Source organism: Salminus brasiliensis, chromosome 18 (genome assembly GCF_030463535.1).
Source record: "Salminus brasiliensis chromosome 18, fSalBra1.hap2, whole genome shotgun sequence".
Classification (NCBI taxonomy): Eukaryota; Metazoa; Chordata; class Actinopteri; order Characiformes; family Bryconidae; genus Salminus; species Salminus brasiliensis.
In genome coordinates, this window is record NC_132895.1 from 12,035,763 (window position 1) to 12,058,925 (window position 23,163).

The 23,163-nt window shown below is 41.4% G+C and overlaps 1 protein-coding gene across 1 annotated transcript in view; it reads left to right on the top strand.

The window, feature by feature from the left end:
• Positions 1-22,514, top strand: part of LOC140539407 (transmembrane protein 132D) — a 30,588-nt gene extending 8,074 nt beyond the window's left edge. The window contains exons 3-10 of the mRNA XM_072662115.1: positions 7,072-7,218; positions 11,639-11,813; positions 15,019-15,162; positions 16,281-16,486; positions 18,248-18,518; positions 19,729-19,920; positions 20,868-22,202; positions 22,311-22,514. Of these exons, the coding sequence (XP_072518216.1) occupies positions 7,072-7,218; positions 11,639-11,813; positions 15,019-15,162; positions 16,281-16,486; positions 18,248-18,518; positions 19,729-19,920; positions 20,868-22,202; positions 22,311-22,514 (2,674 nt within the window). The remainder of the gene's footprint in view (positions 1-7,071; positions 7,219-11,638; positions 11,814-15,018; positions 15,163-16,280; positions 16,487-18,247; positions 18,519-19,728; positions 19,921-20,867; positions 22,203-22,310) is intronic.
• Positions 22,515-23,163: the final 649 nt, after the last annotated feature.

Sequence of the window (23,163 nt, forward strand, 5' to 3'; positions counted from 1 at the left end):
TGCAGTTGTTCTACTTTATAGCTGGGAGAATTTCGTGTTTTTACCCTGTACACAGATTACAGCGACATAATAACCTAGTGCCAGCTCTATTCATTTCTCCAACTGAAGGAGTTTCAAAGCCATTCTTCCATAAATAGAGAAATAATGGGGAAATGATTTGGCAGCATTTATTTCTTAACATTCCATTATTTGTGTGTGTGGGTTTCTCCCCATAAATAATGCATCGACTTAATGGAGCAAGAAAGCAAATACCTAATAACTACTTGACTCCTTTGGGCAGAGATGAACTTATTACAGAAGAAGCTCTGTCGTGCAAAAACACAGAGTGCAATCTGCTCTACAGAGTCCCAGCCCACAGCCACAGACGCTGAACACTTATCCAAGCAGAAATTGTTTTGTTTGCACAGAGTAAAGCACTGTTTATTGCACTTTTAGTTTGGAGGTATCTGGGGTTTGTTGTGTTGTTTGTCTAGAACTATGAAAATCCTTTTAAAATCTTTTAAGTCATGACCTCATAAACTGTATCCTGACCCACTTCCTGATACCGGATGACTCAAGCCCAGTCATCTTAATCCCAAAGTATTGTTGGGGAAGGTGGCATTTAAACAGTATAGTGGGGATCGATTTTTGTTGGTGATCGCTGAAGATCATCATCATAGGACTGATTCTGACCCGACTTGTGGTTTTGAGACGCTGTTTTGTGCCGAGGGGTTTTATGAAGTTGTGAAGCACTATTTCTGATCTCCTCTGCCCCTCACCCACCTCCAGAGCTTTGCTCTGCTTGCAGAAGCTGTCTTGCTATCTATCCTCTGTCCTGTCAAACGGACATTCCTTTCGGAGTGGGGTTAAGCCGTAGTGGAGACCAGTTTTGCGGAGAGATTGATTTTATCCTGGGAAAACTCTCTGCCCCACTTCACTTCTCTCTCCAAGATTGAGTTCAGACCCCTGGGGTTATGATGGGTAATCCGAGCACTGATTGAAAATTAGTAGAGTTGTTAACTCTTTGGAGGCCGATCTATTCTCTATCTGGGACAGCCGTGATTGCTGTTCTTTACGTTTATGGTGTCTGTCGAGGCACAGTGATATCAGACTCATATTGGTATCAATATTGGATCGTCTGCAGTAGCATGTGACTGTACTCTCAACTGCTCATCACCACTCAACAGAAGAATGTTGATGTAATTGTACGCATGCCACTTACACCTGCTTTGAATGTGGTCAAGATCTCTGATCACCTCCAAATGTGGTATGAGTGATTTAATTTCAGTCCAGTCAAAATGTGTGCTGAGGATTTGAACATGATCCAGTTACTAAAAGAATTTAAATTAATTTAATTTTATTTTATTACTTTGACCAAATGTGATATTCTATTGTTTTTTAACCTAGTTTATTCTATTCCTGAGCCCACAAGCAGTTCCACGTCAGCTGCTATTGTTCGTTGATTTCTTTCAGAGATTTATTCCATCAAGCTCTTCATTACAGATCCTGCTGAAGCGTTTCTCTACTTATGCATACAACGCCTGTTCTCTAGGCATGCTGAAAATAGGCCACACGTACAGATGTGCTCCCTCTGTCTCGCTCCTTCCCTCGCTTCGTCTCTCAACCTTGCTCGTCTGGGCTCTATTCCTGTTTCTTTTTCACTCTTGCTGTCTCTTCCTCCCTCCCTCTCTCTCTCTCTCTCTCTCTCTCTCTCTCTCTCTCTCTCTCTCTCTTTCTCTCTCTTTCCCTTTCTCTCTGAAAGAGCAAATAATGAGTGTGACTGAAACCCATTCTGGAAGTGAAAGTGTCAGCTCAGTCTACAAAGTGAACAACTGTTGATTACGTGTGGTTCTGGCAGGATATGATTGTGTGGGTGATGTAATAATTATCGGCAATACTCGAAAGTCCAACTGTAATCCTGATTTATTATCACTGTGTGTGTCTCACAGCCTCTGTGCTGCTGAGGGACAGTGGATAGATCCGTCTGAGAGAGCCTGTTGGCGTGGGCTGATTCAGGCTGCTATCATGAATTACAGCTGATTACTCTCCTAATCCCGTTTCTGCTCTAATACCGAATAAACAGCCCATCACGTGTGTTTACTACTGATGGGTTCTGGTAAATAATCGTCATAATGCAACGATTATTTTTATTTTCACTGCTTTGGGGATTAATGAATTGCAGAGAAACTGTGAAGCATTAATTACACGAGGAAAAATGCAGGCCTTGTCACATTTACTCTAATTTTATAAAAACGGATTGCCAGAATGATATACAGTCGTATGCAATGGTTTGGGCATCTCTGTTCAAAGGACATATATTTTGTTTTTTTGTTTTTTTACATTTTAACACAGCTACTTAATTTCTTAAGTAAAAATTTATCATGTGAAAAAGTATTGTAAATGTGCTGTGTATACAGTTTGTGTAATGGATGTTGTCTTTTTTTAAATATGTTAATGTAAATAAATAAATATGTTAAATCAGCAAATAAATAGAAAATGTTCTATAAAAGGCCATTTTAAAGTTTGTCCTGTAAACAAAGTGTTCACTTATGTTCTTTTAAAAAACAAGCAATTTGAAAAGGGTGTCCAAACTTTTGCATACGACTGCATGTCCTACATAGGGATGAGAGAGGATTAAAATGAACACTAAGCAACACATTTTTTTAACAACTGAACGACTGACCAATTCCAATTTTGGCCAAATTTCTTTCTTGCTTATAGAATTATAGAACTGCATTGTATTAGAAATGACACTGTTAAAGGTATAAGATCCTCAGAATTGTGGAGGAACCTTAAGGTGCTTTTAGGAACCATAAAGGTTTTTCTGAAAACCTTTTCTTGAAGGTTTTTCCACTGTTTCAAATGAAAGAACCTCCAATTGAAGTTTCTCAAGGATCTTTTAACAGAATACAGAATCGTTTTCATAATGTTAAAATTTTAAATAATAATGTTGACATTTTTGATTATTGTTATTATTGTTGGTTTTATATAGTAGAATACCATTAAAGCTGATGACCTTTATGTTCCATTTATGTGTCTGGTGTCTAGTGCTGTGTTTCATATTTGTGATGCAAGTAGGCCTAAATGTTGAATATGAATATGAGCTCTGGAATATGAGTGAAGGATTGCTGTGGCAGTATGTGTGGTGTGAATGCAGATAGAGGCAGAAGGAAAGTGATGGATAAAAGTTAGTAAAAGTTCACTTGTAACTTTGCTGATGAACGTTGTCATTCTTTGTTCTTCCCTGGACAGGTCCATCTCAGCAGAGAGCTCTTTGGCGTGGGCTGACTCTGGTTCTTTAAAACTATTTTTAGCTTTACAGTTTTTTAACTGGACATAGAACCTTTACTTTATACTAGTGGTGTCTAACCCTGCTCTTGGAGAGCCTACCTTCCTGCAAACCTTTGGATCTAACTCTAATACACCCCACCTAATCCAACTAATTATTGCCTTCAGAGGTCCTTAATTGGCTAAATTGGGTGTGTTACGCTGTGTTCAAAGCTGTGCCCTGTTCACTATATAGTGCACTAATACAAAAATACATTACACGATTCTCATGCAGCTTCTCTGAGGAAAACTGATGTTCAGACTGTTTATGCAACGCACTCTGCTTTCGGACAGCAGTGAGCTCACACACATAATGACGTCTAAAATCGTTCCCTATATATAATGGTGCCCTATATCATGATCAGGATGTTCGCATTTTGAGTGATAGTGATTAGGGCACATGTTCGGACACAACATTAGGTTTGGGTTAGGTTAGACATTAGGTAAGAATGCATTTCTCAATTAATATATTTTTGCGATAATGCAGTGAAATACGGTTCAAACATTTCCTGAATCTGTAGATCATGCCCTTTTTATTGATTCTCATTTCCAGATCGTCTGTGACTTACATTCAGAGTTACACGGCATTGAAGACGGGTCAAGATACTTGTCTCTGCCTCTTGTTGTGTTTTCCTGGTGAATTTGTGTGTCTGACATCTGCCTCTCGTTTGTAATTGCTGGGTTTGTGTGTCAATCTGTGGTTTTGTGTGAAACTGACCAGTGGGCATGCAAAAACTCCTTTCTCTTGTCATTTATAAACCATTGTATTTATGCATTTGACTACTTTGGTAAAGCTTCGACTCTGGTAAACCTATTTCAAGCTCCAAAACAGTTCAAATGAGAAAACATATGATTTCACAAGAAAAAAAACATTTCTGAAGTCTGACATTTTGTTTAGGTTCTGGGTCAGAGTATCTCTTCACATGATGCTCTTGGTCACATGGTGTGTCAATATAAAGAGAGCTGAGATTGTCCTGAACATTTTGATATAAAACATGTGGGTATTATCTAATGTGCAAGTGTCTGTAAAGGCAACTTTAAGAAGATATGAACAAATTGAGAAAATGCCCTTAGACCCCAGAGGTTTAATAAACAGTACTGGAACCGGAGCCTTTCTTTACAGTAAGCAGTTCAATAATACAGTAAGCAGCTCACTAATGATGTGTACTGTTCAAATTATGGCATATCCATCATTCATTTTATTGTTGCATGTAAATGTATTTGTAGTGTATGTTTAGACCGACAACACGAAGAAGAATTGCTCTGGCAGTGTCCGTAAGGCGGTGTGAATGCAGATGGAGAAGGACCGAAGGGGAGATGGATGAGGGGACAGAGATATTACAGCTTGTCACAATGCTGTCGGCTGCTTCACTGTCCGCTCCCCCGTTGCACTCCATAAGTTCTAGAGAGTTTGGACAGCGCTCAAGTCTGGCCCACATCTCAGGCAGGCACGTGGCTCGCTTCCATTATGTGTAAGCCTCGCCGGTGGACAGGAGGGACAGACGAAGCGTCTGTCTGCTGGATAAAGCTGAAAAAAAATGCATTTGGCTGCATCTTAGGGCTGAAGAGTGGACTTCAACTTCAAGGGACAGCAAGATTAATGTTCCTCATAGTTACACGCATCTCAGCATTGTGTTTAGTCTCCATGCTAAAGCTAAAGCCCACCGCTCACGAATTCTGTTTTGAGTGAAAGTGTTCTGAGTGCATTGAGCACAGCCTTGTTCTTTTACTACCAATCTTTTAAGATAGACTACTGGACAGAACTGCAGTGGACAGTGGTGGGAAACGTGGGCCAAAAAAGAATGTTTGGTTATTAATATGCATGAGCTCATTAACATATTGATTTTGATTGATTGTTACTGAGCTTACGATGAAAATACAGTGGCGGTACAAAGACAGTGGCTTTCTGAGAACTGACAAGTAGGGTTGGGTGGTATAACAATAATAACATACACTTAAAATGACAGTATCTCCAAATGAGGACATTATTTCATAATGACAATGTGCCAATTTTTTGTTCATTCAAGCGCATTTGAGAGGGCCACAGGGTCGGGCGCTGTGGGACCTCAATGATTGGTGATGTCATGCTCTGGAACCAGGTGGGGAAAGAAAAAACAGATTTGATTACCCGAGTTCCCGATTCGAGGTGACCTTCAACCTTTTAACATGGTGGAGAAGACAGAATCAGTACTGGATGGTACATAGTTCTTTATATTTAACAGTGCAGCTACTGTTAATGTTTGTTTGTGCACATTATTTTAATCTGTTATATAATTATGTGCATTGGGAAGCAGGATCTTCTGACTAGCATGGGAACACAGCATGAGGCTTGATTTGAGCCTGAAACATGGCCTGTGCTGTGGTGTTTAGCCTGCTAGCTAACTTAAGGCTGTTGAGTCCAAACACAACATTTGGCCTACCAGTTGCTCAACTTCACTCTCCCAAAAGTTTTTATCAAAAATACTTTAGTCTGTGACCCTGTAAGCCATCTGACATAAGCCATCTGAAAAAAAGCCATCTAAAATAACGCAGGATAAGATTGTACTGAAGCCAGAGTAACGTAGAACCATCTGCACTAATCTGTTTGCGCAGCTACTTCCTGCTCTCTGTAATGTCATATACCGCTGTAATATGGTACAACAGTATGACTGTATAAAAAAGTAGATATGGCCTAACCATAATGCCAGATAAACTTCATGACTGTAGATATTTAGGAATATTGTGATTTGGTATATCTATCTGAGCGTGTGGAGGATGGTGACCAGTACAGGCTGGTAGAGGCTTCTTGCAAACAGCATTTGATTGTGTGAGGAAATGAATGTGATGTTAAAAAATGTCTTTTAAATTGAAAAAAGTCACCTGGGAAATCTTGTCGTAAAAAAAACACTTTAGCTGCGTGCCGCGATCTCCCTGCCACAAGAATCATGTCAGAAATAATCCCCTTTGTCTGCAGTGACTGATTATTTCCTGGAAACACACCAGCGGAAGATACAGAGCATCGGACTGACCCCGGCTCAGTTTCTCAACCACTTCATAGCGTGAAGATTGTCTTTAATGGTAGAGAGAGTGTTTCATGTAATGTTCTCTCTACCATGTAACAACCATCTTTAATTTGTGTAAACCCTGTACATCAACACAGATCAGAACAAGTTTAAACACAACATTACTGAACTGTATAAGTGTGTTCATACTGAATGGAGCTAAACATCAAAATCTAAAACAAATGAGGGCCATTATTTTAGTATTTTATCAGTTACTGTGGCCTGAAAATACAGTAGGCCTAGAGTGAGTGAAAGGGGGTACAGGTTGGTCACAGGTGGGTCCACTTTCACTGCTGAAAAGGTTTGGAAGCCCCTGCCTTAAGCTGTAAACTGTGAGCAAGTTAGCAACATGCCATGCTAAGCTTAGCTTAAGCTGATCTGATTGGTGAACCTGGTGTTTTCACTTTCCATCACTGGGTTCAGAGTTTACAGAATCTTTACTGGAAGCTCGAAAACAGGAAAAATGAACACCTAATTCTTTCTGATGTGGGGTATACTTGACATTACAGTCTTAAATAAACAAGATCTAACCACCTTTTCCCTTGTTTCATGTGACACTGTACATACTATGCATCACCAAGTGTAATATGCTTTTTACTGTCTGATGTTGCCACACCAGCCTTGAGTTCAGTGTTATAAATGGAGCATACTATACTAAACATTGTGGAGCCATTAACCTCCTTTTGAAAACCCTCTACAACTTGCCTTTCGTTATTTGTGACAGGGCCACAGTGCGGAGAGGGCTGTCCTTCAGCACAGCCAGACCCAGTGACCCTCAGCTGTGGGACATCGCCCTAGATCCGGGGAGAGGGAGCGACCCCCAGACTATCTCTGTCATCTGCCAAAAGAAGAGTGCTTTCACTGGAAAAAGGCAAGCCTTGAACATACCCTCATCCATTATTGTCCTATGAATATGTGGCGGCCGTTTTAACGTTCATGCGGAGCTTGTTTTTTTATGCCATTTGAGCAGTGTTCTTTCTCTTAAATGATGGGAATTAAGCACCATACTGTAAAGGGGCGTGATAAAACACCCCTCTGTTTCTTATCGGAACAGCTGCTCAGACAACCTGTTCCCTGTTACAGGTTGGTGTTGTGAAATGAAGACAAAGTGCTGTGTTTTACAAACAATAAGTCAACCATATCTATTCTGAACAAACACCAGAGACCTCGGTTTGCAGTCCCGCTGGTTCATTAGAATAAGTGCCATCAATAAATAAAAACAGAACGTCTCAATTATTCAGTAGCTAACACTAGCTCCAAAAGAAGACCACAGACCTTAAAAAAAGCATGTGTTCCATGGATAAGCGACCCTGGTAAGCGTCCTCTAAACGTTTTCTCATTTGCTCGAGGGCTTCTGTTCGTTTCCATTTATCATTAGCAAGGTTAGTTTGTGGGACAAATTTTAAGCTACTTGTTGCTTCTAAAAACACCAGCAGTGTTAGTTGCCTCTTAGAACAGCGAGAAGAGGATCAGTGTAAATTTGCTTCACAGCAGGAGATGGATCAGCCTTTTCATATGAAAAGATTTTCAATGTTTTTTAAAGACTTTAATCCATCTTAAAAACTACAAATGTCTTGTTAAACATATCCTCTATTTGAGCGTCTGGCTCCAACATGTAGTGGCTTTACGGTTTTACCCTGTGGTTTGGAGTCTGGGGGAAATGCAGTCATTGGTAATGTTTTGAGTTTGAGTTATTTGCGGGATAAGTCTTTTGGGAAAATATCTGGTTGAAGAATCCTTGTCACGTTCAAAGCGCATAAATATTTTAGGACTTGTGCTAATTCTATTATTTTTTATGAGGTTTGTTTAACCTTTTGAAATGACAAGTCATACACAGATGTAGGGGGATTTGAAGGCACTGGATCACTATCAAGTATTTGCATTTGTTAATGGATTATTATTCCAAGTTATAGACATATGCCATTACTGCACTGTAACAGCTTGTATATTGAATGGCTCCATGGCTCCATTGAATGTCATCCAGAGTGCAACTCTTTGAAATGCTCCTTCTTAAAGAAACCATTACCTCATGGTGATTTCTTATCTCTATATGATGGCGATTATTGTTTTTAGCTACTCAACATACACTATATGGACTAAAGTATTGGGCCACCTGGTTAATCATACTTTCTTCTGAAATCAAGGCTATTAAAAAGGGTTTATCCTGCTTCTGTTAGAGTAACTGTCTCTACAATCCAGGGACGAAGGCTTTCTGCTACATTTTGAAGCATTGCTGTGCGGATGTGATTGATTTCAGTGACAAGAGCATTACTGAGGTGAGGATGTTGGATGATCACCAGCCCACCTCATTCCCAACTCCGCAACTAATCCCAGAAGTATTGGATGAAGCCACATTATTCCAGAGAGCACAGTTCCACTGCTCCACAGCTTAAAGCTGGAGGGCTTTGTACTACTCTAGCCCACACCTGCCAATAGGTTCATGATTATCTGCTCCAGGGAGTCCTATTGCTAGTACTTCTCTACAGGGACTAGACAAGCTGTGTGCATCATTTTTACATCTGTGTCAGCAATGGGTTCAACTTAAAGTAGCTAAATGCATGCATTAGAAACGGTGTCCAAAAACATTTGGACATAGAGTATACTACGGTCCATTTTTACAGATAACAGGACTATTTCAGATTGATTAATAAATCGGCAGGTGTGTGATTTTTTTTTTACGATTTAACTTGTCTAGTCAGTACTTTAGACACACCTGTTTATGCTAAAGTTTTGAGTAGTGTGTCAGCCTGGGCTGCTGTTGGAATAAGGGCATATGTAAGACGGATTCATTTTAAGGGATAAAGCGAAACTGAAAAATGATTTATGGCTGTTTTTTGGTACTGCAAACCTCACAAGTGGACCTCAAATGCTTTTAACAGTGTCCATGTATGTCTATGTGAATAATAGAATCACATTCCATCACTGTGGATGTCTGCCAGACTGTTGTCCAGTCCCTAGCAACAGAAAACAACTACAACTTCCACCTAGCGCACTGGCCCTGCTCCCCTCCCTCTGCCTCCTGCAGGCCGACCCACTTATCTGTAATCATCCCTGATACATCTGTGCGTCATCCCAGCTTAAAGACCCGTGCGTTCAGCGCAAGATTAGAGCTGAGATCCTGCGTCTTAGCCTCAGTATTAACCAGCAAAGAGCCAAGCAGAGAGGATTCCCCCTGCGCTAAGAAACCCATGATACACACCAGGGATGATGGGATGGAAGTGGACCATTTGGCCTTCCACCCCTAAAGCCTTGATTTCACCAGTGAAAAGCTTTTTCTGGTTCTCTGGTACAGTGTTTGCTTCACTCAGTCAAGTGTTATTTTTCTGACTGTTTGCAGTCAAACACGTTATGATCATTTTCATATTGTGATGTTTATGTGAGAGTATCTTGTACTGTACCCTTACTCAGTCTTACACTATACAAAAAGCCTTATATCACTGAAATTAAGGTAAATATTATAGTCAATTAGTTGGTGACATCATGGCATGTGTTTCTTGTGCTAACTAGCAAGCGTTCAGGACGCATGTGAACCGCAGATTAATCACCAAAGTTTACCCACAACAGTGTGGAATACAGTTGTACTGACGCTGTTACCTTTACAGGAATAATTCCCTATATCTGGATGCAGAGCTGCAGTGAAAACATATACACTGGGGCTGCAGGATATTGGGGGGAAAATGCCAATGACATTTTTTTCTGCAATATAAATTGCAATATTAAAATAATACAAGAATTTCCACCAGATTTTACCAGAAGTCAATAATCCAACATGACAGGATATTAATAATGATATTGGGCAGATCTGCCTCTGATAGATATGGTATGGATAATGAGAACAGTGGGAAATTTCATTTTCTATCAGGCAGCAAAAAAGTTGGAGCATGATGTGTTTGATATAATTTGACAAAGCATCTGACATTGCACATCCTGTGATGTGACGCTGCGCATGTGCACATTGCAGAAGTGATGCTGAAACCATATACTGTACATGAACAGAGCATGTGGATAAAACCATTACGGAGTCATTAGGCAACATGGCCATACATCTGCAGTCTGCAGCAACATGCCTCTGGTGTGTGAGTGGAGTGTAGAGTTCTATTATATGGATCTTTAAGTAAGTCAACCCAGAGACATAATAAATGTGGAGAACATCGTAATACTCGACATGGCACCTGCTTATGCATAAAGTTCTGCCCTTCAACAAAATGAGCCAGTCAGCTTGCTTTTTATGCCAAGAGTGGGGCTGTGGTTCTGGCCAGACCGATATGTGTTATGTGCACGCCACAGACTGTCCTGGCGCTGCACTTTCACACTTCAGAGTTCCGCCTTTTGCATTCCATCAACATTACAGCATGAATTAACATTTAGAAAATCGATTTTTAGCGTTGTGAATTAATTCAGAATTGTTCTTGTCTGCATCAAGATGCATCTTAAGAATCCCCCCTACAAATCCACCCCTACTCAACACCAATGCAACACTCACTGGCTGTGTCCAAGGTGAAAAAACAGCGCCACGAAAATGTCAGAAAATGAAGCCTCCAGAGGCTTTTAACAATATTGAGAGATGGAGGTAATAGAACTACAAATAAATATGAAGTATTTCATTAAATCTCTTCACCTTATAACAATAATTTAAAAAATGTAGTTAATAGAAAATGTATTTTCTGATGAGGATAAAGTTAGGACACCCCAGCTACTTTTTTTACTACTTGCTACAATTACTATATTTTACTACTTTAAATGCCTAAAATTAGATTAGAATTAGATTGAAATTAGATGGCTGTATTTCCTGTATTTGTTAAAGCCCATTGAATTAAAGCTGAAAGTCTACAAAAAATTTCACTGTCTAAATACGTATGGACTTCCCTGTGTATTGTATTGTGTTGCTCAAGTGAACATAAGCAAACATCATTCATGTACATGTATATTAAACAAGTAAAATAATTCTGATACACCACAACAAATAAGTGAATGTATTTAAATTAAAAGTGATTCCAAGCTTTTAGATTTTCAGAAATTGGCTGCATTTACTTTAAATAAATAAAGCAGATATGTAACAGACTACAATAATAGTAAATTGGCTGAATACACATTAGAACTCATTAGAATACCTTACATCTCTGCATGTCTGACAGCCATAATGACTTGCATTATTTATAGGCATGCATTACTGAATATATTCCTCTGTGGAAAAATATTAGCATTAAATAATCACATTTGTTTCAGACATTTTCTCATTGTCTGTGTTCTGACACCAGCTGTTGATGTTTTGATTGCTGTTTGATGTGCAGGGGTCTGCTGGAGGTCCTGCAGCTGGACTTTGAGACGCAGGAGCAGGGTGACCATTTGGAGAGCCAGATGATTGCGTGGCGTCTAGAGCTGCCTGGAAACATGATCCGAGACGAGGGCACCATGAAGATTTACACCATCCAGAAAGACTATGTGGGCATAGTCCCACATATCATGGTGAGATTTTTATATGTGTGTTTGTTCATTCGTTTTGTCCTTGTGACACTATGATTGCATGCAATATTTCTGTTAGTTTCCTTAAGCTTCATAATTTAGCCTTTTAGATGTATAAAATCTGTGATAAATCCAAAGTGAACATGTGTGGCTGTTAATGCTGCTGCTGCTATGGGGCAGCTTAGATGTACGTAGATGTATTTTTCATTTGATGCTTCTGTTTAGATGCCTTTAGCTATAAAAGTACAATAACCCATATAAATGATTCATTGGTCTCTGCGGAGCCGTGTGTGTGTGTGTGTGTTTGTGTGTGGGTGGGGGTATTATTTGTCCCAAGGCTCAGTGCCAACACTGTTGCCCTCTGCCTTTGATCTGGCTCTGTCATCCCTAGTGCAGGCCAAACAGCCTCTGATTCTGCCCTAATGAAATTGACATACATTTAAAGGATACTGTTGTGGTCAGGATTAGACCTGTCCACTGCATTGATTTTATTCTTCTTATTATTATTATTATTAAACATACCCAAAATAAAGGTGCCAAAGGTGCCAAAAACCACTTCCTTAAGGAACTTTTTAATAGATGGGTCTATAAATAATAATTATATATATATATATATATATATATATATATATATATATATATATATATATATATATGAGATGCATGACCTTCTTAAAGCTCACATAATATATACTTTACAGATATTGAAGTTTTATCAATTTATCAATTAAACCATAGGAACCTTTATTTTAATGTCCTCTTTTAGTGGTTGAGTGGATAGAGCCATAGGATTGTTGGAGGGTTAATACCCTGATCTGCTAAGCTGCTACTGTAGGGCCCTTAAACAAGGCCTTTAACCCTCTCTGCTCTAGGGGTGCTATGGACAAGATAAGATAAGACCACCACATTCACCATTTCTGTTAAACACTGATAGAATTGACACAGATTGGTTCATTGTACTGTACAGATGCATATGTATAATGACAAAAAGTTCGCTAAAACAAATTGTTATTTCTTGCTCCCCTTACAACTGGGAAGTGGATTTTGCTCTTTCAAAGCATAGTGCAGTTAGCAGCGTGCTAGGGGTTGCAATAAAAACAATGCTATTCACCCTTCTATATCAGTGGAGCATCACATAGCTGCTATAAGGTAAAAATGCTACATATTGTAGTTTTAACTGCCAATTTGTAATAATACAATGTCAACATTTGAGGTCAAATATGTTACTTTCAGTTAAAATACTTGAGCTAAAATGGACAAAACGAAATGTTTAAATATGCCAAAGATCACAGGGGGTTTGTTTCTGAAATTGCTCTCAGGAAGCAGGATTTCATCTTTGACTTTTTTCAAATCACGGTCAGCATCTGTTGTGGTGTGTACAGAGGCTGCTGAATGACATCTGGCGAGGCTAGAAGTTAAATCTATGCTCAAACCTAATCGGCAAGCGCATCAGTCACATGCATGATGCTCTGCAGCGACATCATTAGAGAGTTTCAGATGCAAAACCCTGTTTTACACACTGCTGAACATGTTTTTAAGACAGGAACTGCTCCACGGGGGGTTGCTTTGACACACCAGCCTCTTACTACTGAATTTAGATGGATACAAATGAGGCTTTTGTCGACAGATACATGATACAGGTTTACAGCTTATGTTTTTCTTCGAAAGCGGACAGTTTCATGTCACTTCTCTCAGGAATCAAACACGAGTATGCGTTACTTTAATGGGGATTTATTAAAATAACAGATAAGGGATGATTATGTTTATGTAGATTCAAGTTTATGGTCAATCTTATGGTTTTGATATTAAATAACCCGTAAATCGCGTTTTTGTATTTTTTGTTTGTTTGAATAAAGGTTGGGTTCACTCTTAAAAATAAAGGTTCTTTGAGCAATGCGTATGTGAAATATGTGTATGTGCACCTTCACCTGATGGAAACCAAAACAGGTTATTCAATAGCATTCTGCGGGCCATTTTAAAGTCTAATTTTCAAGTCCCTACACAATCAGCCTATGAGGAACTGGGCCTTAAAAGGGCAATATCCTGTATTTGTCTGTTTAATATTTTTTTCTTAAGGTCCACTTATATTTGTGTAGATTTATGTACCTAAATAGTCATACTCGACCACTTTCCAATAATTAAACAGACTGTGCCTTTAAAACTGGTATATGTAAATGAATATGTGTAAATGAGGCAATCCACATTTAAAAGCAGTCCAGTCTGAAATATATGAAACATTCCTGGCCTGTTTGATCTGAAATCCTCAGGTACAAAAAGCTGCTGCTTTTCTGGTTATTTTGGAAGATGGCACTGACACATTAAACAGTACAAAGATTCATCCTTTTCCCTACATCCTTGATTCCAGTAACTCAGTCTGCACTTTAATGTGAATGGGCAGGCTAAACTAGAGGCTGTAGACTGAATACTGTTCACTGGCCATATACAGAGTCATATCAGAAAATGATACCAACCTATCTAATAGTGGGAATAACTACCCTGTATTAGGGAAAGGAAGGTATTAATTATAGAGGTTAACCGGTCCACAGAAGCGTGTCTATTGCTCTGTACCACTCCCCGGAGTCATCACTGTAATGCTGTTGGGAGGTACTCAATGTGCGAGAAGTCTATTCAGCTTTAGAACATCCCATAAAGTAAGCATTTTTTGAGATGCTACCACCCTTCACCCAAAACCCTATTATCATGCCCTTCTGGACATCAGTCAATCGCATCCCCTGTTCATGCCAATGGTTTTGCACTCTGCTACAACTGACTGGTGTGCTCGCTTATTTATACATGCAGCAAACCCCGTCACATGGCATCAGTGATGTTCATGTGGCATCAGTTCATTCCAAACCAGAGGTGGTCATAATATTCTGATTATGATATTCTATGACTCTGATACCATAATATTCTGGTTTCTCTCATACCACGTCTAGTCAGGTTGCTACATCTTAGCCCCACCCACCCATTTTGCAATTCTTAGAAGGGTTTCAGCTTTGAATGCTTTTTGAACAAGCTACAATATAGAACAGCTAATCAAACCAGACCTGATTTCTCTTATAAACAAGATTGAAAATGGTTGTGAACCCTTAATGCTATGAATGACCTAATATATATATATATATATAAAACAAAAAAATATAGAACATTTAAATTAAAATTAAGTTCTTACATCAGATTGTGTTATTTTTTGTGATGTTGTGTACAGAGCACAGAGCTCCTGAACACGGCTGTGTTGACCGGTAAGAGGGTGTCCGTGCCAGTGAGGGTGCTGGGAGTGGAAGCAGATGGCTCAGTCACAGACATCACCAACTCCACACGCTGCAGATCCGCAGATGAAGACACTCTAAAGGTACTGTACATCTCAGTGCAGCCACTGCCCACTGCTCCCCCAATTACACTCACCGTGCGCCACTCATTACCAGCCTAACACTCTCTCCCAGTGACATCTCCATTACACCTGGCAGTGGCTGAGAACGCTGGGGTTGTACTGAGGGAGAGCAATGACGAGCCCCCCTGTCCAGCTTATTACAGATTAGAGACTTCAGAAAGTTACACTAGAGACAGAAAGAGGAAGAGAGAGAGAGAGAGGGAGATGGACAGAGACATGAAGAGACAGAGTGACCCAGTAGCCTCTATCTGAGGCTATGCTTTTTCTTACCCAGAGCACATCCTTGCCCCAGGGGCCTGTCTTTCCTTTGCGTGTTTATTATGAAGAGCCGGGACCTTTATCCAGTTATTATTGAATCATTCTCTTGAGCCTCTCTTGCCAGAGCCGCTGTGCTTTAACAGAGGGTTTAAAGTGTTTAAAGGGGTCAAATCTGAAGATGAATCTGTACTCCACACTTTCGGATCATTTCTGGCCCGTTGTGGCCTTAAGCACCAGACTTACACACACACACACACACACACACATGCAATAAGAGAAACACAAGCTATACATGTACCATGATGGAGATTAAATGACTAGTTGGATCTGGGATAAGAGGACAGTGCTAAACATACACGCACACACTCACTCACTCATATACATACACAGACTGTACCCTGCACTGTGGTTGGCTGAATTGCCGGAGAAAAGCTGAGCAGTGAAAGGCTGATGGTTTTTTAATGATTATTTTGACTGAGCAGAGACTAAGTGTTCTCAGTTGTTTGAGAATGTGACAGTCCCTGAAGCATTGAGAGGGAAAGGGAGGTAACAACAGTAATACATTTACTAAATGAGACAGTGCAACCATATGGAGCGCCCATTCCGCGCTGTATTTCACTGCCTTTCACTGCCACATTAGCATAAAGCCGCTAAACACTTTCTCCGGAGGTGATGAGTTTCACACTGTGCTTTTTGTCTGCGTCTTTAACAGGGTGATTTAACAATATTGTGCCAATTTGCCACTGTAAATTATCATGGTAAAGATTCTCAGCCTTTTTCTTCTCTCCCTCTCTATCTCTATCTCTCTCTCTTTAACACAGGTGTCTGAGAGGTGTGAGAGTTTATATATGAGTGGGGAGGAGACCAGAGGCAGGGTAAAGATGTTGGTGAACTTTACCTACAGTTACCTGAGCGTTCAGCTGGAGGTCAGTGTGTGGATGCCTCACCTTCCCTTGCAGATTGACATGTCCGACCAAGAGCTCAGCCAGATCAAGGGCTGGAGGGTGCCTGTCTTTGGGGCAAAGAGGTTAGACAGTGTTTTGAATGTTTCTCCAAACTGACTCTAGAAAGGACTTCAGGCTGTTTTTTGTTTATTACATGCATTGGTGTTCATAAATCTGAGCAAATGATAAGACAAGTTGTTTATCTGGGTAGACGTTGTTTATAACTAACATTATATAAATACATATTAACAACACACAACTATTTCATAACCTCTATCAGAAGTCATCAGAATCATGCCAGGATTTACGATTCCCATCCAGTACCTAGTTTATCTAATCAGTCCTTTATTAGTGTTGGCAGTGGTGGCCGTTAAAGCGCCGGGCTATCGATAACAGGGTTGTGGGTTCGATTCCCGGGCTCGGCAACCTGCCACTGTTGGGCCCTTGAACAAAGCCCTTTACCCTCTCTGCTCCCCGGGCCCTGGAGTTGGCTGCCCACCGCTCTGGGTGTGTGTGTACTCACTGCCCCTAGTTCACTAGTGTGTGTGTGTGTTCACTACCACAGATGGGTTAAAAACGGAGGACACATTTTGCTGTACTTAGTACAGTGACAAATACGTGCACCTTTACCTTTATTAAAGTAAATCAGATTAGCTGCTAATGGACCTGAACTAATATAAATAGATAAACATGAACCTATTGGCATTATTCCTAATGCCGGGCGTGGGCTAGAGGACTATAACCCCCCCCCAGCATCGAGCCGTGAAGCAGTGGAACTGTGTTCTCTGGAATGATAGAGTTCCATCTAATACTTTTGGGATGAGTTGGAGATAAGGGTGGGTGGTGATCATCCAACATCCTCACTAATGCTCTTGTCGCTGAATGCTATCAAATCCTCATAACAATGTCCCAAAATCAAGTAAGGGAAGGAAAGGCTATCTATCTAAGTCTGTGCTGCTGCCTACCAGTAGAGGGCAATGGCGACGAGGCACTGTTACCCAGTGTACCTCCAATTACCAGAGCCCCTAGAGGTAATCAGTGCCAACCAGACACACCTGATTGTCACAGCATTTAAGGCCGTGACAAACGGGACTTCTCTGTCATGCCTTTGTAGAGAGGGTGACTGGCACGGTACACAGAGGTGAAAATTCCACCTATTACCTGTAGGATGTTGGACCTCCACTGTGAGGGTTGCTGGATCAAATCTGTCTGGGAGGAACTTTTCTCCCACAGTGCACAAAAACACCCACAGTCACAAGACCTGTCCTTACAGGTTTTCCTCTCTGCACTTGGGTCTGCTCCCTGAGTGGCCAGTAACATTCCCTAGACAGTAGAGACTCTGAATGTAAACAGTGACAAAGCATTTTTAAATAAAACAGATTAAAAGTGGTTTACTGGCAAAACACACTTACTGCTGAGATCATTTATATGGCTGCCCTGTAGACAAGTGCACAGCAGTGCATGGTACTTGGTACTGTGATGGTCCTGTCCATCACTGATGCCTATACCATATACTGCATTGTACGTAAACTTGAAGGAGTGTTGCATTATAGTTATATGTGAGTTATCGTACTTTTATTTGAGCTGCTATTTTACAGCATAGTTTTAAATAGCTAACTATTTAGTTAAAAAAGTTAGTGCTGTGTTTCAGATGAAGACATATGGTAAAGGTGAGAGATCCTGGATACTGTAGCTGGGGCACTGTGGGTAGCAGAAAGAAAAATATGAATAGAATATATATACTGTATAGGAGAGAGAGAGAAGGCGAGAGAGAGATGGGGATAGAGAAATTGATAGATCTAAAAGAAAGGCAGCATTTCTCATTTTCTTTCTATGTCTCGAAGACCAAGCTGGGACAGTGAGGAAGATGATGAGAAGAAGGGCAGAGGGTGTATGCTGCAGTACCAGCACAGCCTGGTCCGAGTGCTTACGGCCTTCACAGCTGAGGCTCCAGACTCAAGCGGTTCTTCTCTTGTGAAGTTCCTGGGCCCTGAATGGCTGGTGGATGTGACTGGGCTGGTGCGCTACTCTCTGAGAGTGGGAGACACAAGCATTGCACGCCTGCAGGCTGGAACAGTCCTGAGCGGCAGGGCTGCTGGAGTCACTACTGTACAGGTAACACTCCATGGAGAAAAAAAAACTGTCCTGAAAATACACTCTTAGTAAAGATGCCAGAAATTATTCTTTGGGGTGATCCTACAGCGAAACATCTACTAGTTCTCTAAAGAACCCTTTCAGCAATCCTAGCCCTGTCTTAAAGATTTTAGTGATTTCCTACTCTAACCTTCACATTAGAAAGTGCTTGTTAATTAACTGTTTAGCTGGATCAGGTGTGTTGGGAGCAGAGTAAGCAGATCCTGGGGGTCCTCCAGGATCAGGGTTGGGCACATGGTTCTATAGCGATTTCTGTACCAGTTTTGAAGATGAGTGTGTGAACTTGGTCAGTTTAAAACTTTCAATAATTCAATACCTAATACCATGCATATGATCAGCAATCAAGCCTCTCAGGAGTTTAAAACACATCTGTGCCAACATATAATTGTCAGAATTGTTAGAAATCCGGCAGATTCAGGAGTCAGGAGACTGGATCTTCAGTGTTGATGAGTTTATTGATACACACAGAGATGTACAACTCGATCGGTCACGGTCAACCCAGTCTGATTAGGGGTATTTTGAGAGGGCCTTATATACATTGGAAATTGTGGGAGGAGAAAGGTTGATGAAGAGGAGTTTAAGGAGGGGTAGGAGGGGGATGAAGGACAGGTCACTTGGGGTATCAACAGTAGGGGGTGATAGTTATCAATTTAAAGAGGGGTAGGAGGTGGGTGATGTTGAAGGGGATTGTTGTCACCTTTTGAGGGTTATTCGAATTACCAAATAGAGAGTGACCACTTTAGGCCAGCAGACGAAGGGTGTAACAAAAGGTGAGACAAAGGATTAAGATAACCATTTGAAACCCCATGAAAGTAATGTTAGAAAGGGCCAAATTTTCTCTCAGCATCTTCTTTCACCAATGCAGTAATTTGATTAGATTAATGAACCATTATTTGACTCTTAATGATTAAAGATGAACAAATGTTGCAAAATGTAGCCAAGGTATCTGTTTCCACCAAAACCTGTACAGGTTCTTCTTCTGAACTGACAGTAACAGTAAACTTTTCAAATGGTCAGCCTACAGTTTACCTATAATGAAAGAAAGCCAAAGTTAACATTTAGATCTGTTGTTAATGCATGCAGAAACACATTCTTGAGAGTTACATGCAGTCGTTTTTGATGCAATACCTACAAAACAAGGTCCTGCTGTGTTTGTTTATTCTCGGGTCAGGTGATGTCTCCTCTCTCGGACGCTGTGCTGGCTGAGAGGATGGTGCGGGTGCTGGATGATAAAGTGAGCATCACAGAGCTGGGCGTGCAGCTGGTCTCGGGCCTCTCTGTGAAGCTCCAGCTGACTCCAGGCAGCAACAGGGCCATCGCAGCCACCACCACCACACAGGACACCATGCACAACCCCAAACAGGTCATTCATCAGCAACAAAAGAATGCAGTTGCCTGCTGGAGCAGTGAGGAGCACTTTGTTTTTTGGAGCAGCTGGTGGCTGAGATTTTCTCTCCGAATGAATATCTGCTTATAAGATTCAGAGCACGCTGAGAACTCAATAATATTCACAGATTAATAGAGTTCGCACATTTGCTGGGGCAGAATCACGTTTTACAGAATGTGTCAGGGGAAACCATTAGACGCTCTAAATTCCTTTAGATGACAGCCAATTCAGATTTCGCGTTTCAGTAATACGGCCATTTGGTTGACCCAGTCAATATCAGGCTATTAGCACTCAGTGAGGGGCTTCATTCGTTTATGTGATGGGCTCTGCTAGTGCAGCTCCACAGGCTATGCATAATGTATTTCACCTCAAAATATAGGACAGCCTGTGGCGGCAGTTGTTCATGTTTGCCGGCAGCTCTCTGCGTTGGTACTACAGCTTGTTACAGTGATTACTCTGCTCGTTGCCCTCTGGTGTGTTTTTCAGATGTTTTCTTTTTTTTCTTGTTTTACACATAAATATTGATCTCTATGGTTGTGTGGAGCTGAGGGTTTATCAGGTGGACATGTGCTATATTGCGATTGCAAGTTAATTATTAATAGATTAACATGTTCATTTCCTTGAACTTGGCAGTAATTAGATGTATAGACAGACAGACATAGATAGAGAGAGACTGTACACATTTAGTGGCGTGAGTATGCAAAGTGTTATATGCAAGGAATATGCAAGATGTTATCATTCGTTATGTAATTATAACAGTAATTAGTAGTCTAATTAGTAGTATAATTGTGGGAATTGTGATAACATCACGTTTCTAACATTTTCTAGAAGCCTCATTCTGTTAGCCTCATTTGAAGCTCAATATACTTAACGTAGACTGTCATTATACACTGTGATACGAATTTCTTCTTATTTCATCACAGGAGGCAGTGGTTGCCTGCTGGGTGAAGTTCAGCGATGGCTCTCAGACGCCACTCGACCTGTTTGATCCGAGCGGCTACACGCTCACGCTCAGCTCCCTGGACAAGAAGGTGGTGTCGGTGCGGACGATTCCGGGCCGTGTTGTGGTGGCGGAGGCAGAGGGACAGGGCCTGCTGCTCAGAGCAGAGTTGGCCATCTGCGAAGCCTGTCAGAAGTCCAAACGCAAGAGCAAGCTGGCCGTGGGTGCCGGCACTGTCAGGGTCAAATTCCTTTCGGCCGAGCAGCCGGCCGGGGAGAGTGGGAGGATACAGGCTGGCGTCCGAGGCATGACTGATTACGGCACCGATACTGAAACTGTAGACAGTGATCGCAAACTATTCTTGACCTCGTCTAGTGGCCTGGTTGAGATCTTTAGGAACACAATTCCTGGCATGCAAGAGAGCAGCACCAGAGAGATCAGCACAACATCAACCAAGTCCAGCCTGCAAGAGGCCATCGGAGCAGCCGTGTCCACCATCAGAGCAATGAACGGCCGGGGAATGAGCGCTACAAAGCCTGGCGTTGACAAAGCTCTTGTCACAGTCGGTCCTGGAAATGTTTTAAAGAAGAACTTTGGCAATCTCATGGACAGTTTAGACTTCCCTTCCCAAGAGCTACCTAAGGAAGATCCGTCCTTGGTAGAGAGCGATTTAGTACGGACATTTGGTTTCTTCACGGACTTAGAGATCTGCATCTACTCGCTGGTAGGGGTCTCCTGCTTGGCAATCATTGCCATCCTGCTTAACTGCGCCACTCACAACGCGAAGTCACGCAGTAAGAAGTCTCCAGTGCAGTGCCAAGGCCCTGATGAGCACAAACACCACTGGGTCCGCCTGGGCACAGCTGCGGAACAGAGCAGAGATGTGCCAATTGCGACCACGCAAGTGCCAAGCGCTGCGGCAGAGATGCCAAGAAGCATGGAAATGCAGAAGCCAATGGAAAGGCCCATAGTTACAGAGATGCCCCGAGCGAGAGAGATGCCTGCAGTGCCGTGTGAGGAGAGGACAGCCACTCTGGGAAGAAGGAGCAACACACTGCCCCCTCGACCAGACCCTATGGCAGTTAGGTCAGCTACTCTATTGCCAAAGCCAATACGGAGTGATCCACTGCACTCTCCAACCAGTAAGAGGAACCAGGTCCAGTTTACAACCTTCACTACTCTTGACATCAAGCACTTGGCAGCACTCAAGAGGAATGGAATGAATTACAGCTGGGCAAGCCAAGAAGCCGGAGGTGTTAATCAGTCAACGGGTGCCAGTCAGGCAATGGTAGCCAGTCAGGGGGGCCTGTGTAGTCAGGTAGGGCCAGCAAATCATGCAGGCCTATGCAGTGAAGTTGGGTTGACCAATCAGGTAGGCCTGTGCAGTCAGGTTGGGGGAGTGAATCAGGTAGGCCTATGTAGTCAGACTGGGCCAGCAAACCAAGTAGGCCTATGTAGTCAGACTGGGCCAGCAAACCAAGCAGGCCTATGCAGTCAGATTGGGAGAGCCAATCAGGGAGTAGTACGCTTTCAGTTAGGTGGGTGCACTCCAGCAGGAGATTGCACGGTGTCCAAAGGATTTCTCCCTGAATCTCCATGGCCTGTGGTGAAACCAGTAGCGCAGGTTTAAAGGTTTAATGAGTGTGTGTATGTGATCTTTCAGATACTATGCAATATTTCCCAGAGTAATGTGAAAGATGAGATCTTTTTATTAACAAACTAAATTATGTAAATATGTAAACTGGATTTTTCAGTGATTTTGTACATTTGTATGCAGAAATGTAGAAATAGATTAAAGAACCTTTAAGAGAAGGAATGTATTAAATTATTATGACGTCAATGGCTTAGTTATTTATTTTGTGTTTTGAAATGACGTGTATTAATGTTTGTTTGTTTGTTTTTTCTTTTATCATAGGTTGACTTTTTTAACTACAAAACTATCCAACTTTTTCTCAAAAGTAAACTGAAAGCGTTGTTGTCACAACATCAAATAAAGTACACATCTTCAGAACCTACATCTACATTGGGTCCTCTTTTAAATGAACTGCCGATTTTGGAAAATAGATTGAAAATTGAAATGTTTTGAAGTAAAGTTCTCTGCTATTTGCCTTGTGTGTGTTTTGATTGTGTCCCAGTGTAGAGGAGTTTATCTCCTCTGTGACCTGCTCTGTGCCTCAGTTCATCAGTGCCTCTCTGTCTGACAGCTGGGAGTGAAAGGAGAGAAATCTCTGCTGCACACACTTCTCCATTATTCTGATAGTGCAAGAATGCAGGGCTGG